The following is a 14,976-nucleotide window of genomic DNA, read 5'->3' as shown; positions in this document are numbered from 1 at the left end:
TAGATTAAATTAATATTTTAAAATCATACTTATCTTTATCCAACAAAGATCGTTTTTATTGAATTATTTATCATAATTGAGCCGATTGTAATAAAAAATAATTAAATAATAGATACAATATTTTTAAATAAATATAATGTTATAATTTATAATACTAAAATTAAAATTATTATTGTATTTAATTATTAACATATAAAATAAATAAAAATTATAATAATAAATAAATTACATCAATGTCTCTTAATAAGAAACTAATAAAAAAGACAAATGAATATAATATAAAATATATGAAAAAGACATAAAAATATATAAATTGATGTAAATGACTAAATAATACGTTTCATAAAATTTTTTTTAAAAGAATTATATAACTTTGTAAATAATAAATATTAATTTTATTAAATTTGGAAAATTTAAAATGTTAAAAAGTTATTAAGTCAAAATTTTAACATGTTTTACACCAGTTAAAAATAATGTAATTTTGATCACAAATCTTAATCGAATGATATTGATTTAAACTAGTGATAAAATAGATTACCATCTATAAATAAATTCGTTAGTCCATCAAAATTTTACATATTAAATTAAATTTTTTAACTTTTAAACCTATTTTATGTGGATATCTCTGAACCGTCAAATTTACAAACCAAAATTAAGATGAAAAAATTATCAAAACAAAATTTGGAAATTAAGGAATAATTGTATAAAAGCATTATTATTAAACTAATTAATATAGAAACAGTTATGAAGTAGAAAATTAATTTTATTGGTAAAAAATATAATTATACATGAATCAATTATGGTTATAAGTTATTACTAACAAAGATAAAATGAAAGCTGGATAAAAAATACATATGATTTGTGATTACTTGTATGATGATATTATGTTTTTAGACGTTAAATTTTGTAAAAAGGAAAGCTCATGGGCTGGCCCTGGCCTATAGGGCTTTAGGGGTTTTTAGCCTGTGGACTTTTTTAATAAAGAGTTTTTTTGGCCCTGTAGGCTTTTTTGGCCCCAACCCACATGGGGTAGGGCCAAATCTTATTAAAGGGGCTCATTTGACAGCTCTAATTGTATCATTTAGACTATACTATATAGCCAGGAAGTTTAAATGCAATTCTTTTATCTATCATATGTCTCAACCTTTGAGCGTCCTTAAATCTCCCGACACCAACAAGAATATTGGACATAAGAACATAATCCCCACCGTGTCCTCTCTCCATCTCTAGTACTTTCCTGGTCACCATCTGACCAATTTCAACATTATTATGAACACTACAAGCACCCAGCAAAGTTCTCCACATTACAGCATTGGCAACCTCATGAGGTACCTGTGAAGCAACCTTTTCAGCTTCTTCTAACCTGCCAGCCCTCCCCAGCATATTTATCATAAAACCGTAGTGCTTGATATCTGGCACAAGTTTACAATCCTTTACCATTTTAACAAAAAAATCAAGGCCTTCTTGAACCAATCCTCCATGACTACAGGCACTCAAAACACTAAGGAATGTCACACGGTTCGGACTCACCCCAGCCTTCTCCATGTTTTCAAAAGTCTCTAGAGCTTCCCTCCCCATCCCATTCATTGCAAAACCAGAGATAGCTGAAGTCCACGATACCAAATTCTTCCTCTGATCAGGTAATTCCTGCAAGAATCTATTCACACTTGCTATACATCCACACTTTGCATACAAATCAATTAATGCATTGGTAATGCGTATGTCAGAGGAATTGAACCCTCTCTTCTCTGCATATCCATGAGCTGATTGACATATCTCAATACACCCAATGTTTGCAATACCAGGAAAAACGGTCAAAAGAGTAACTTGAGTAGGTTCTATACCATCAACTTGGATCATTTCCCTGAATAAAGTTAAAGCTTTCATGGGCTGATTCCTGCGTGTTTATCCATCAATAACAAGGGTCCATGAAACTACACTCCGAGAAGGCATCTGATTAAACACAGAAAGTGCAAGTTCAACCTCACCCCATCTAATCAAACCAGTGATAAAAACATTCCAAGTAACTAAGCTTCTTCGTGGCATTTGATAGAACACTTGTGCGGCTTCAACTAAAAGACCCCAACTTGAGTACATTTGCAACAGCCCAGTTTGCACATACATATGAAACTGAAACCCAACCTTGAAAACGAGGGCGTGAAGTTGAGTCCCAAAGCGGGTGCAGTTTGGATTGGCAGAAGCGTGGGAAAGAAAGGCAAAAGAAAAGGTGTCAAGGGAAGGGTATTGAAGAAAGTGAGAGAGTGTTGGGTGTACCTAAAGAAGTGAAGAGCTAAGTGGGGTGAAGGGCCGGCCACGGGAGTAACAGCGGATGACGTTGTTCAAGAGGAGTAAACAAGAGGAGGTGTGGTGAAAAGGGTAGTGAAAAGAGGCCAGAAGTGATAATGTAACAGTGAACTAGTTGCAGAATTTGGGGTTGAGAAGGATGTTTGAGAAGAAGAGAGAGCAAGTGTTGTGGATGTTTAGGTTTGGGAGAGAATGAAGGAGCTGCGATTTCAAGACACCGAAAACGGTGAGAAATGGTGGTGCTGGATATGGCTGCCGCTGTTACAAAACCTGTAAGGGAGAAAGGGTGCTTTGGTTTCAAGAGTGACATTTTACCAACCATGCTCCATAAAACCATGTTCCACAAAACCAAGGCTAAAAATACGTGTAATTTCTATTGTTAAATAAAATCATTTTAAATATTGTAGCTTTTTTTTTACTTCTCTTTATTTAATTTTTCGAAGTAAATATGATTTTTTTTTTAATTCACAGACAACAAATCACATGATACTGGAAGATGGTGAGAATCACTAAATCAATAAACTATTTTGAAATTCAACCCAAGATGCACGTTCTCCATAATGGATCCAAGCAATTTGTCATCAAGATCATATAACAACATAACCAAGAATTGTTACTAGAAGATTAAAAATATAATCAATACGGTGTTTGTTAAAAAATGATTTCTGGAAAGTAATTTAATTTAAGTGATCAGTTTACCCAAAATAATAAAAATATAATAAATAATCATTTTATTAAGAAACACTTTCTCAAAAATAATCACATCATTAATTTTTAATCATATAAGAATTCCTAAAAAAAAAATTATAGCACCGACAAAAAGAATAATGAATGCCGACATGTGTATTTATTTTAGGACACCATATATACACGTTGTTGCACATTTTGTTACTTAAATTTATTTATTTTTTTCATGATGGTCCACCGTAAATTTGATTTGTTTTAAAAAATATATTAGAAACGGTTGAAGTAGGTTTTAGGGATAATATTGCCATAATGTTTCTGAAAAGGTAAAATATTACTTCATATTTCAAAATAACATTTCTTTTTAAGTTTTTCTTTTCTAAAAATATAAACATAAAATTGTTGATTCTACATTATGTTTACGATATTTTGCTATTAATCAATAATGTTTACGATATCTTATTCCATATTTTAAATCGAAACATGTTTATTAAAATGGTGGAAGATTGTTTGTGGAGTATTGTCAGAAGTAATATGTGAAAGAACCTACTTCTGTTAAAAAGAATAGACGGCAAATGTGAGTCCCAAAATAGAATTTATTTTCCAAAACATGAATTTGCCAGAATGATTCTCATGCTGCTGCTGCAGCTGCAGGAATGACAATGATAAGGTATAGATATAATAAAAACAGAAACAGAGGAATGAACTTAAAAACCAACAAGCTGTGTACATGACACCGAAAAGAAAAGATTTATGATGAAGAGATGCATTTTGAAGCTAGCTAGTCCTTGTACTTCAACTCAGATACTAGGAAACCAGGCATATCGAAGGAGGCTGAAAATTTCTCAACATCAACTTTGAGATCTTCGATAGCCTTATTGTTCACCAGGCCCTTGTTGAAATCCTTCAAAAGCTTGCCATACTCCTTCTGGATCTCCAGCGTTAGAACAACTGCACGGTGAAGGAACTCTCCGATCTGTTCAAAGTCCTTCTCAACCAACCCCCTAGAAGTCATGGCTGGGGCACCTGTAAACAGATCACAAACTCCTGTCAAGTACTCATGCAAAATTATGAATTCTGCTAATCTGTCATAAGAACACACCGAATGACTCAGATCACATTATATAAATAACAATGATAATTGGTTTGGCAGTAACATTACATAAACAGGGATTTCAATTTTGGCTTCAGTATAAAAGGCATGCACGAAGTCTCTATTCTATGAATCTAGTTCGCCTTACACTCTAAACGCATTAGATTCAAAAGTTTGGAAGAGAAGGTGTTACCAATTCGTACTCCTCCAGGAGCCAATGCGCTGCTATCACCAAAGACAGCATTTTTATTGACAGTAATGTTGCAGAGGTCACAAAGTTTCTCTACCTTGTTGCCTGGGAGAAGTGTGTGGGAAATGCATCAAGAAATTGAAGTGAGGTGTTATGGTTAATGTATTTAGTATGAGTAGAAGCTTACCAGTTAGGCCAAGAGGACGGAGATCCCACAAGACAAGGTGATTCTCAGTTCCTCCGGTGACAAGACTGTATCCCTTGCTCATCAAATAATTACCAAGTGCAACTGCATTTGCCTTAACCTGCTTCGCGTATGCCTTGAATCCTGGGCTCACAGCCTGTTTCAGTGCAACCGCAAGTGCCCCAATCTGGTGATTGTGAGGACCACCCTGGAGGGAAGGGAACACCGCAAAGTTGATTTTGTCTTCAAAATCGTACACTGCATTCTCGGGTTGCCCTTTCTTCGGCGGTTTAGGTCCCTTCCGGTAGAAGATCATACCGGCCCTAGGACCCCTCAAGCTCTTGTGGGTCGTCGTGGTCACAATGTCACAGTACTCGAATGGATTGTTAGCTTCCTGCATCATCATTCATTTCAAAAACCAACCCAAAACGGATTTCTGGAAAACATTTGAAGAAAAACACAGATCTGATATAGTGTTTACCTGAGCAGCAACAAGACCACTGATGTGAGCCATGTCACAAAGCAAGAGAGCACCGCACTTGTCGGCTACCTGTCTGAACCTGGCATAGTCCCAGTCCCTGGGGTAGGCACTGCCACCACAGATGATCAGCTTGGGCCGGAAATCCAAGGCTTTCTCCTCCAACCTATCGTAGTCGATGAATCCGGTGGTGGAATTCACCTTGTAAGGCAAACTCTCAAAGTAAATGGAGGTGGCAGAGATCTTCTTCCCACCGGAGGTGTAGTAGCCGTGGGTGAGGTGGCCGCCGGAGGGGAGATCCAAACCCATGATGCGGTCGTGGGGCTGGAGCACGGCAGTGTAGGCGGCGAAGTTGGCCGGAGAACCGGAGTAGGGTTGGACGTTGACGCCCCATCGGGAGGGATCGAGATGGAAGGCCTCGAGGGCGCGAGAACGGCACAGGTTCTCAATCTGATCGATGAACTCGTTGCCACCGTAGTAGCGGTTGCCAGGCATACCCTCGGAGTACTTGTTGGTGAGGGCACTCCCCAGCGCCTCTATGACAGCGAAGGAAGTGAAGTTCTCCGACGCTATAAGCTCTATTCCCCGACACTGGCGACGCTTCTCCTTCTCAATGAGATCGTGGATTTCTGGATCCACCGTCGCCAACGGCGTGTTACCCCAGGCACTCACTGCTTCCATCCTTTGGCTATGCTTCTCAAGACACCCAAACGAAGAACCAAGATACCAAGAACTGCAGAAGTGTACACTCTCATCTCATCCCGTCTCCCTTTAAATAAAGCCACTCCTCATTTCCCCACCATATCTTCATTTACCATTCTACCCCTCACACCCTTTCTTTTTGTCACACCATCTATGTGAGCCCCACAAGCTTCAATTTTCTTTCAATACAAGGAAAGCTTTCAATTTTACTGGAATTTGGAAGTTTATGCATCACTACTGAAAATTATTTCTCTGATCTCCCATGGATTGTAGTGTAGTTGGTGGCTAAACTTGCTGTGAGATTGTCCAAAGAGAGTTGGTGAGGGTGGCATGGTCATTTCCTTCTTTTACCAACCCCCGCTCATTCGCGCTTCTAGCTGCACTGTTTCCTTCACACTTACTCCCAGACCGCGCTATCACTTGGAATTCAAAATTACTTTATATTTTATTTGAATAATAAAATTCAAAATTACTAAGCGACCATAAATATTAAATTGTTTAAAATGTATAGGATTAATATGAAAATGAATAAAATGAAATGATTCCTAGTTAAATTGGGAATGTGAGAGTGAGGGATTGATCCGGAAGGAAAGGAATGGGCTTGGTGAAAAGGAGGGTATATAAAGAACATCGATCCAAGAACAAGAGGAAGAACATCGTTAATCGATAATGGCGCTGCTCTGCTGGAGGCTATGATGGAGGGTCTTCAGGTTCTCACTCTGGGAGGATGTTGTCTCTGAAGCCGACATCTTCGTGATCACCACCGGGATCAAGGACATCATCACGGTGAGCCACATGAAGAAAAAATGAAGAACAACGCGATCGTGTGCAACATTGGGCACTTGAGAACTACCCTGGTGTGAAGCGCATCAGTATTAAGCCTCAAACCGACAGATGGGTTTTCCCTGAGACCGAGACACGCATCATTGTGTTGGCCGAGGGTCGTCTGATGAACTTGGGGTGTGCGACGGGCCACCCCTGCTCCTTCACCAATCAGGTCATCGCTCAGCTTGAGCTGTGGAAGGAGAAGGGTACTGGCAAGTACGAAAACGAAGGTTTATGTTTTTCCCAAACAGCTTGATGAGAAAGTTGCTGCCCTCCACCTTGGCCAGCTAGGAGATAAGCTCACCAAGCTCACCAAAGATCAGGCTGATTACATCAGTGTCCCTGTTGAGGGTCCATACAAGCCTGCTCATTACAGCTACTGATCAGAGGGACAATCAAGACAATCATCCTTTTTCAAATTTCTGCTAGAATAGGAGCTTCTTTGTATTTTTCTTTTCCTAGGATCACAATACGACCAAATGGGTCTGCTGCGGCTGTGTGTGTTATGATTTAGCAGCTACCATATTTATTCTAGTCCATCCTTCCTATTCGAAACAGAATATGCAAAAATTCAGAAAAAAAAAATCTTGTTATTTGACGTCTCCTTCCAAACCGTCTCTCACAAGTTATGTTTTCTAATTCGTTTTCATGTGGTCGCTGAAACTGAAACTGAAACTCCCTGTTAGCTCTAACCAAGTACACCAATTCCGTTCAGCACACAAATTAAAGTGTCTGTCTACATCCAATTTTATAATTCTATGATGTCCTCGTGTTTTATTTCAAACGCTTCAACTAACCTGCTGATATAATTTTCTCAAGAACATCACGTCACTGAAATTTATGTTATCAGTTGAACTCAAAGATTGATTAATATCATGTAAAATAAGAAGCTTCTTATTATATATTGCATTGATATAGTAAGAGGACATCGAGTGTTGTTTCATTCTCTTATTTTAAGATATTGTGGTTGGAAATGAGCTAAAAAAATGGTTTGAAGTTGAAAGTCCTGGAGTGGAGAGTCTGAAATAGTTTGCAGATGAAGAGTTCCGGTGGCATATTGTTAAGAATAAGCTGAATAAGATTGAGAAATGGATCAGAATCAACACATACGTTTATTTTAAAAGTAGTAAATTAAAATCAAATGTTTCCAAAAAAAAACTTTGATCGACTCATTGTAGCTCCACTCTACTATCAGGATGTTTATGCAGATATTTTATGTTGGATTTTATATATGCCTAATAAAAATATTTATTCAATTTAAAATTGATTTTTTTTAAGAACCTGTTAATCCTAACCTTACCAATGCTAATAGGTCTATTATTTTGTAAAGAAAAATAATGGAGAAAGTGGGTAGAGTTTGGATGCTTAAAATTGGATCCAGCAGACGCACTCACTCATGCACATTGCACAGCATGATTGCGCCCACCCAATACCAATAGCAGCAATGATCAAGCCATCATCATAACTGCGTTTAGAAGCTTCAAAATGGTTTCCACCTAACAAAACCAAGATTCACGTTTACAGATTCTAACATTCATTTCAAATCTAATGAGCCAAGTCAAAGTTTTCAAACTAAGCATTTTAGCTTTTCTACATTTCACATTCACACTATTCTAACAACGCCACATGGATCATCTTCGGTTCTTACAAATACAGTTGGACAAGGGTCCCATGAAAATCCCACAAGTGACCAGACATAGCACAACAATATTTAATTGTTTGTGAATAATGTTTAGAACCTGCTCAACATCTTTCCAACTTCTGTCCAGATTCTATCATTTTAGGCAAATTTTTACTACCATGCATTGAAAAATATGACCGCCGTGTAAGCTACTTTACAGAGATGTTACCATTTAAAACAACCAACAACGACTAACACATTATTATTTACCATATCCAGGCAAAAACTAGATAATATAATGCCATAGAAGCTTATTTTGACAAGTATACATCTTTCATATTCTGACAATAATCGCAAGCAATATCATCCAACTTTATGACGTGGAGAAAGAAATTGTACGAGCCAGTTGGATGTAATTGCTATAAAGACGAATGAAGGAATTGATCCTTCTATTTTCGGAAGGGATGGTACTCTGTTACATAACACTCTGCAACAATGAATTGATGTGGTTAAATAAGCTAAAGGAGGAATGGGAAATCAGAGTGCCTTTGTACCCAAGGAAAATAATTCCTATTAAGGTAACATAGAAGTAGAAAAACATTGATCACCTAACATATATGCGTAAGAAATGGTTTTTAATTTTCTGAACAGTCAACCTACAACAACAGTAACAAAAGATCCGAAAGCCACTAGTTCAGAAAAAGGATGGCAAGTAACATCTTTTCTTACCTTATCAGAAACCTCAAAAGCAGTATTAGATGCAACTGCCTGTCAAGTCTGGTGCTAATTGGCAAAAGCCAGTGACAGACAGCTTTGATGACTAAATTTTGGAAAAAAAAGTTTTTTGTCATACTTTATCTCGGTCTATTTGTTAATTGATTCTTAAAAATGTTTCCTCCAACTTTTCACTCTCCTGTTCTCTGGTTACTACGCCAACATTAGCCCCAGATACAAGCACTGCAGAAGAGATGATGCTAGATGCTGTCTACTAAACATTTCTTAAGTCACGTTATATAATTAAAACTCGCAGGTCACAAAGAGTATGGAACTACAGACTTTCCTATCAGACACCTCGACTTTAATGATGGATTGATTGTGCTTTTTACTTCGGATTTAAGTTCCTATCTGGGTTAAGCTTCAAAATTAAGTTACATAACTTGGTTAACTATTCAAACTGCAAAGGCTACTTAGGTGACCAAGATTAGCATAGTCCTGTTTTAAACAATAAGACATGATAGCTTGCGTTTGATCCACAAAATCTTGCTCCGGGAACATTCAAGAGAGTAAAGAAAAGTAGAATTGAAAAACCTGCGGCTGTATAGATTCAAGATCCCACAGTAGTACTCAATAGTCTAAAATTAGATCAGGGCAAAATGGAAACAGGCAATAAGGGATTGTTTTAAATGAGGTGGTTTTGCAATTCATTTTTTTTAGATGTTATTTTGTCGACCCACATGAAGAAATCAACTTCTTTTCCCCTGCAATCAACATCTGGTTTATATTAGGAGCTATCTTCTACACTACAAGGTTGGTTTGTTTCATTATCTCCTATTAAATCAAATAAAAGTATTCTTTCCATCGCCTCATGCGATTGATTTTTCCAATTCCACTCTAAAAGTTGACATTTGCTGACACCAGAACTTCAAAAAAAACCTAGCTTCTGGGAAAATAATTATCCCTCTTAGCATTTTCTATCCCAACCCAACAATGGAAGACCAAATTAATCTCAAGGAAAAAGTTAAACGCTGCAACTAATCCCCATGCTAAATTGTTGTATGGATAATTTTTTTTTTTTTTCTGTTTTGCTAAAAAGGATATCGTTTAATTTTTCCAGACCCTGCTTCCAACAAAATGATATCACCAAATTAAAACAATAACCACAACTTCTAATCGTATCTGTAACAAATAAGCATCTTCTGGGAAAGAAAAATCGATACTTTCATAGACACGCCGGTCATATAAATGTTCAAAAGTAAAACAGAAAGCATTTAAGGGGGTGATCTTAACTACAAAGGAAAGCTAATGGGGGGAAAGAAAGGGGAAAAGAGAACAGAGAAGAGTTTCCCCCATTTCATTGTGAGTTCTAACCTATCAAGTCTTGATGTCGTGACCTCTACATGCAGTAATTACCTCACAGCCTCTATTATAAGGATGGGCTGGTATTGCATGACAATTGTAGTAAGAAGCTCCAGCCCTGTCACAGGGAACCATGTCTTTCTTGAGTGTCTCATAGCTAATGTACTTTCTCTGCATTTCCAGAACTCTTCTGTTGGTCTCCGAATCCATGTCTGGGTCGGTCAAACTCAGACACTCTCCAATGGTTTTGGTGCAAACCCTTTTGGTCATCACAGCCATTTCATTTTGTTTCAACAAATTGAGGTCCACAAACGATAGGCCGTTGCAGATTGGAAGATGGGCGTGGAGCAGAAGAAGGGTGAGACAGAGGGAGACAATGGAGAGGAATCTGGGTTGGGACATGCTTGTGTTTTGAGATCTTTTGTTTTTGAGTCAGTGAAAGTGAGATGCGTGATTGCTGGAGGGTTATAAATGGGGCAGTAGGTGTAGGAGTGGCGCAGCACAGTAGCATAGCATAGCATAGCATAAGCAGATGTTGTGTTACAACTAGTCAACCATATTAGTGCCATCATTACTGTCAGCAACGCAGAATGAGATAAATGATTACATTCCAGAATTAGTACACACTCACTAATTTTATTCATTTTTTCAGATTGGTTAGGTTTAGTTTCATCATCCTCTCATCACATAACATCAATGCTTCATTATTCAATTCATCACTCAATCTTTCTCCCTTAATTACCTCTTATTTGTCTTACTTGTTTTTCACTTTTCCCATAAATAGTGTTTTCCTCAAATATATTTGAATTTCTTCTCGTGGTGTATTAGGAACACAGTAGAAATACACAAGTTCTTTTGTTGTATGCGCATTGTAGGTATCTTTCATATCACAGTCAAAGAGTCAATTTCCTTCTGGATGTTAAATTCTTTTAATAAAAAATTACATACACACCAAAGAAGAATCCTTTTACGACTCGAAAACCATCCCCCAGAAAATAAAATACATTAACAATCGCATAACTAATCACTTGTCAAAACGTAATTGACAAATTCAAATACTATTACTATTGTAGTTCATATATTTTTATAAAAAAAATCCGTCGATTAATTATATAAAAAATAAATTCTCAAAACATTACTTCTCTAAAACTACAAATCTAATCTGACTAAATTATTGATCACAGAGTGATTCACAAAGACAATAAAATGACAGTTTTAACAGTCCAAAAAGGCTACCGAGAATGCTGAAACAAAAAAGAAAAGCAAGAATGGAGAAAGGATACGGAAAACTAAAGTTAAACTGAAACAATTAAGAATAAACCCTTTGAGTTAAAATATGTTAACCAGAAAAGTGTACTGATAGACCATTTTGTTATGTGTGAATAAACCTTTTCCAATCGATAAGAAATAAAAATGAAGCAAGCAAACTGGCCTGGCAGAGAGCATTTGTAATAAGGTAGTTAACTTTGATAAAGATAAACTTATGCATTTCGGACAATAAAAGTAAATTAAGGTGTGTTTATTTGTAAATTTGGAAAACAAAAAGTAGTACCTATAAAACAATGATTGAATTACCGTGGAAAATGAAGTTTTCAGTGCAAGAAGTCCTACATCTTAGTAAAACAGAAATGTAAGACATATGTATGTGGCTCGAAGAAAGTAACAAATTATTGTGCTTTTCTGCCTCTTCAAATATGTAACGACATCAGACATTCTCGTTATCGTGTTCAACAGTCTCGATCAAGTAACAACGAGTACGACTGAATTAAAAATAGCATCTTGTTCATTTTATACAGCACTAACACGGCTCAGAAATCAAGAGTTTTATCTGTTGCTGATGTCACCCCAACTTTCCATCATATTACGGGAATAGAATGATATGATTTAACTTATGTCGTCTAGACATAAAAATGGAAAGAAATGCAGTGCAGAAGTGGCAATCAAAACGCAGAACCGAAAACAATGCATTTCCAATTCAAACTTTTACTACCCATCCGACAAAGAAATGCCACGCAAGTATTCATAATGTTTTCTGACTCTGTTAAATAAAAACATTCTGAACATTAATGTCTACAAAAACTGTCACGTAACAAGCTAGTACCTCGTATACATCAGTGATAATGTGTCCAAGAGAAGTGCAGATTATCCATATTTTACACAAAATAGGCATAAAAATCGATGTCAAGTTTCAAATAGTATGTTTAATCTATCATGCAAAACTCACATACCAATATCAAAACTAGTATTAAGGATCCAGCACAATATGGTCAGAGTGTGAGCTGATCCATGTCCATAACATTTCCAGAGATTCCATGAACGGATCGCCCTTCATCTTGATCAGCAACATAAGCATTTACTTTGTGGGTGGACATTGAGCCTTCGGTGTCAGAACAACCTGGTCTTTCAGTAAGGAACTGTTCCCAGAACACATCATTTACTCTAACTGGAGCAGTTGGGGTAGCCTCGGCTAAATTACTGACCTCGTTTAGACTTCTGCTTGAAGAGGCTCCAGCGTCATATTCTTTAATATCATCGGCACAAAACTTTGATCCATCCAATTTGCCAAATTCTGGACAGTCTATTAGGGATGGGGATCTATCTGGGAATGTGTTTCTCTTGGCTAGTAGTGGAGAAGATGCCAGAGATAGATTCAAAAGACAGGATATATAACTGTCACCATCTTCATTATTTGAGTCCAATTTGGGGCTCTCGGTAGCTGTGGCGGTTCGTGATAAACAGGAATGCATCTCAAAATTAAGAGACTCTCCGGTCTGTGCAATCTCTGCTATCTCAGGTAGCATCATATTATGTGGGCTTTCTCCATCTTCGTTTGAACTCTGTGTACTACACGACACCACCAAGTTCATTTCTGAAACAGCAGGTGACAGTTCCAGTGTGAGTTTATCGGAGAATTCTTGATGAGAAACATTTCCAAATTCCGTTCCAAAACATTCAACAAAGGTATTTCCAGCAACGTGGTCACGATCATCAAGCCGAGGAGGTAATCGCCTTTTCTTGTTATAAGCCAGCAAATCCATGGACTCGATTTTGCGAGTGATCTGTTGAAGAAGAGTAGGATTGTGAAGAGCGTTTTGAAAGAAGGTGAGCAAATTTTGCTGCCTCTCCTCCATGCCATCCAATCGCAGAAGCAGATCTTGAAGATAAGTCTTGGCAGCGGAGTGGTGTTGTTTGAAGCGGAAAATATTGGATTGAATGGTGGCCTTGTCGCGTGAAAGTTTCTCTATCTGTTCCTCAAATGCGGACCTTTCCGAATCCACGACGGGTTGTGTGAGTGAGTGACTGTGGATAGGTTTCCTGCGGTGAATATTCTTTAGAAGATGCTTTTGATCTTTCACAAAATCTTCATTAGCAAACTCCCATCGCTCAGGGTGTACTTTTCTAAATCCCTGACAATAGAGGTGCGTAGGGAAATTTGGCAGAGCTCAATAGTACGCAAAAGCAATCGATCGTTGTTTCATTTTAAACAATTTTGAATTCAGAGGCAGAGTATAATATATATATGTAATGACACGAATGAATAACTCTGCCATGATATAAGCAGAAAAAGAGAATGGCATGATGCATGCAGAGAGAGAGAGAGAGAGAAAGAGAGAGAGAGAGAGAGAGAGAGAGAGAGAGATACATAGGTGTTAAGCTGACGGATGAAGCTGGAGAAGTTGTTGTGTTTGAAAAAAGTGGGAAGAAGAAGGCGAGAAAATTCAGCAGGGTTCCAAACGATGAAGGTGTTGTTGTTGGAACTCCACGATACTATTTCCTCCGTCGATGAATCATCCACCATCTCGTATGTCTTCAGTAGGAACGGTGCTGGACCTGCCGGAGCTGCCGGACTTGACGAACCTGATCCTGACCCTGTTCCCTCCATTTTCTTCTTCTGATGATGATAGATACAACCCAACACAAAACAAAACACAAAAACACGCAACTTCTTATTCCTATTCCTATTCCTATTTGATCTTACGTAAGTACAGTTGACTTTTACTTTGTCTCTGTTAACGAACCCCTACCGGATCGATGCTTCCGTAAACACCAATTCACCGACTTACCATTTTCTTTACCATGCAACACCTCTTACTGTTGTCTATTTAATCATATATTATTATCTAATCCTTTTACTTAAGTCGCTGTGTGAAAGATAAATGCATATTGATTAAGGTGATGAAAATGTTTTTCTCCAACGTTTGACTTTGACTATCCTGCAGCACCCAGAACAGACACGCTTCTACCTTCCAAACCTAACACATTCATTTCACTCTAAATCAACGATGACCACCGGTCTAAATCCAACTTCCTTTTTTCTTTCTACTTTCACCATTTTAATTAAATACCTTTATTTTATCTTTCTTAATTATTTCTTTTTCAACCTCTCCAAACTAAACTTTTTGTGTTTCTTCATTAGTGTATTAGTGTTGAGTCAATCCAAAGTCTGAGTAAAACATAATAAATAAAAAAGACTCGTTAATTCATAATTTTAAAGTTTTGGATAATCCTTTATATTGGACTCATAATTCATAAGTGAACTTCCTAATCTAATACTTTGATAATCAAGATTTTCATAAGAAAATATTATTTAAAATTAGGTTTCTGATTTTGGTAAATATTTCTTTTTTCAGTTTTTTAAATAACCAAAATGAGAGTAAGATTTTGGATTTCAGCTAATACGAGAGTATTCATTTATTTTAAAAATTACAAAAGTAAAATGACCAAGGCAATCCTTCTTATTAAACTTTTTTAGAAAACTATTTTCAGGTCTGAATATATTCAACCAAATCATTATTTATCTTTTGTTCTTCGTGAATTT

The 14,976-nt window shown here is 37.0% G+C and overlaps 3 protein-coding genes and 2 pseudogenes across 3 annotated transcripts; 1 reads left to right on the top strand and 4 right to left on the bottom strand.

Moving 5' to 3' along the window:
• Positions 1-813: 813 nt before the first annotated feature.
• Positions 814-2,652, bottom strand: LOC124844005 (pentatricopeptide repeat-containing protein At1g09220, mitochondrial pseudogene; annotated as a pseudogene).
• A 914-nt stretch (positions 2,653-3,566) lies between these two features.
• Positions 3,567-5,693, bottom strand: LOC124843998 (serine hydroxymethyltransferase 4). Its single transcript, XM_047320847.2, has 4 exons — positions 4,937-5,693; positions 4,459-4,849; positions 4,275-4,376; positions 3,567-4,014 (listed from the first exon to the last, which is right to left on the bottom strand). The coding sequence occupies exons 1-4, from the start codon at positions 5,612-5,614 to the stop codon at positions 3,770-3,772; spliced, it is 1,416 nt and encodes a 471-aa protein (XP_047176803.1). The 5' UTR covers positions 5,615-5,693; the 3' UTR covers positions 3,567-3,769.
• Positions 5,694-5,838: 145 nt separating this feature from the next.
• On the top strand, positions 5,839-7,058 carry LOC124844000 (adenosylhomocysteinase pseudogene; annotated as a pseudogene).
• A 2,937-nt stretch (positions 7,059-9,995) lies between these two features.
• On the bottom strand, positions 9,996-10,681 carry LOC124844001 (protein RALF-like 24). Its single transcript, XM_047320852.2, has one exon. The coding sequence runs from the start codon at positions 10,557-10,559 to the stop codon at positions 10,173-10,175; it is 387 nt and encodes a 128-aa protein (XP_047176808.1). The 5' UTR covers positions 10,560-10,681; the 3' UTR covers positions 9,996-10,172.
• A 1,484-nt stretch (positions 10,682-12,165) lies between these two features.
• LOC148198228 (heat stress transcription factor A-5-like) lies at positions 12,166-14,242 on the bottom strand. Its single transcript, XM_088115092.1, has 2 exons — positions 13,801-14,242; positions 12,166-13,564 (listed from the first exon to the last, which is right to left on the bottom strand). Exons 1-2 carry the CDS (start codon positions 14,038-14,040, stop codon positions 12,425-12,427), a joined length of 1,380 nt encoding a protein of 459 aa, XP_087971218.1. The 5' UTR covers positions 14,041-14,242; the 3' UTR covers positions 12,166-12,424.
• Positions 14,243-14,976: the final 734 nt, after the last annotated feature.

Source organism: Vigna umbellata, chromosome 5 (assembly GCF_029865625.1).
Source record: "Vigna umbellata cultivar VRB3 chromosome 5, Vumbellata_1.0, whole genome shotgun sequence".
Taxonomy (NCBI): domain Eukaryota; kingdom Viridiplantae; phylum Streptophyta; class Magnoliopsida; order Fabales; family Fabaceae; genus Vigna; species Vigna umbellata.
The sequence above is the reverse complement of the archived record's forward strand: the minus strand, read 5'-3'. Positions and strand labels throughout refer to the sequence as shown.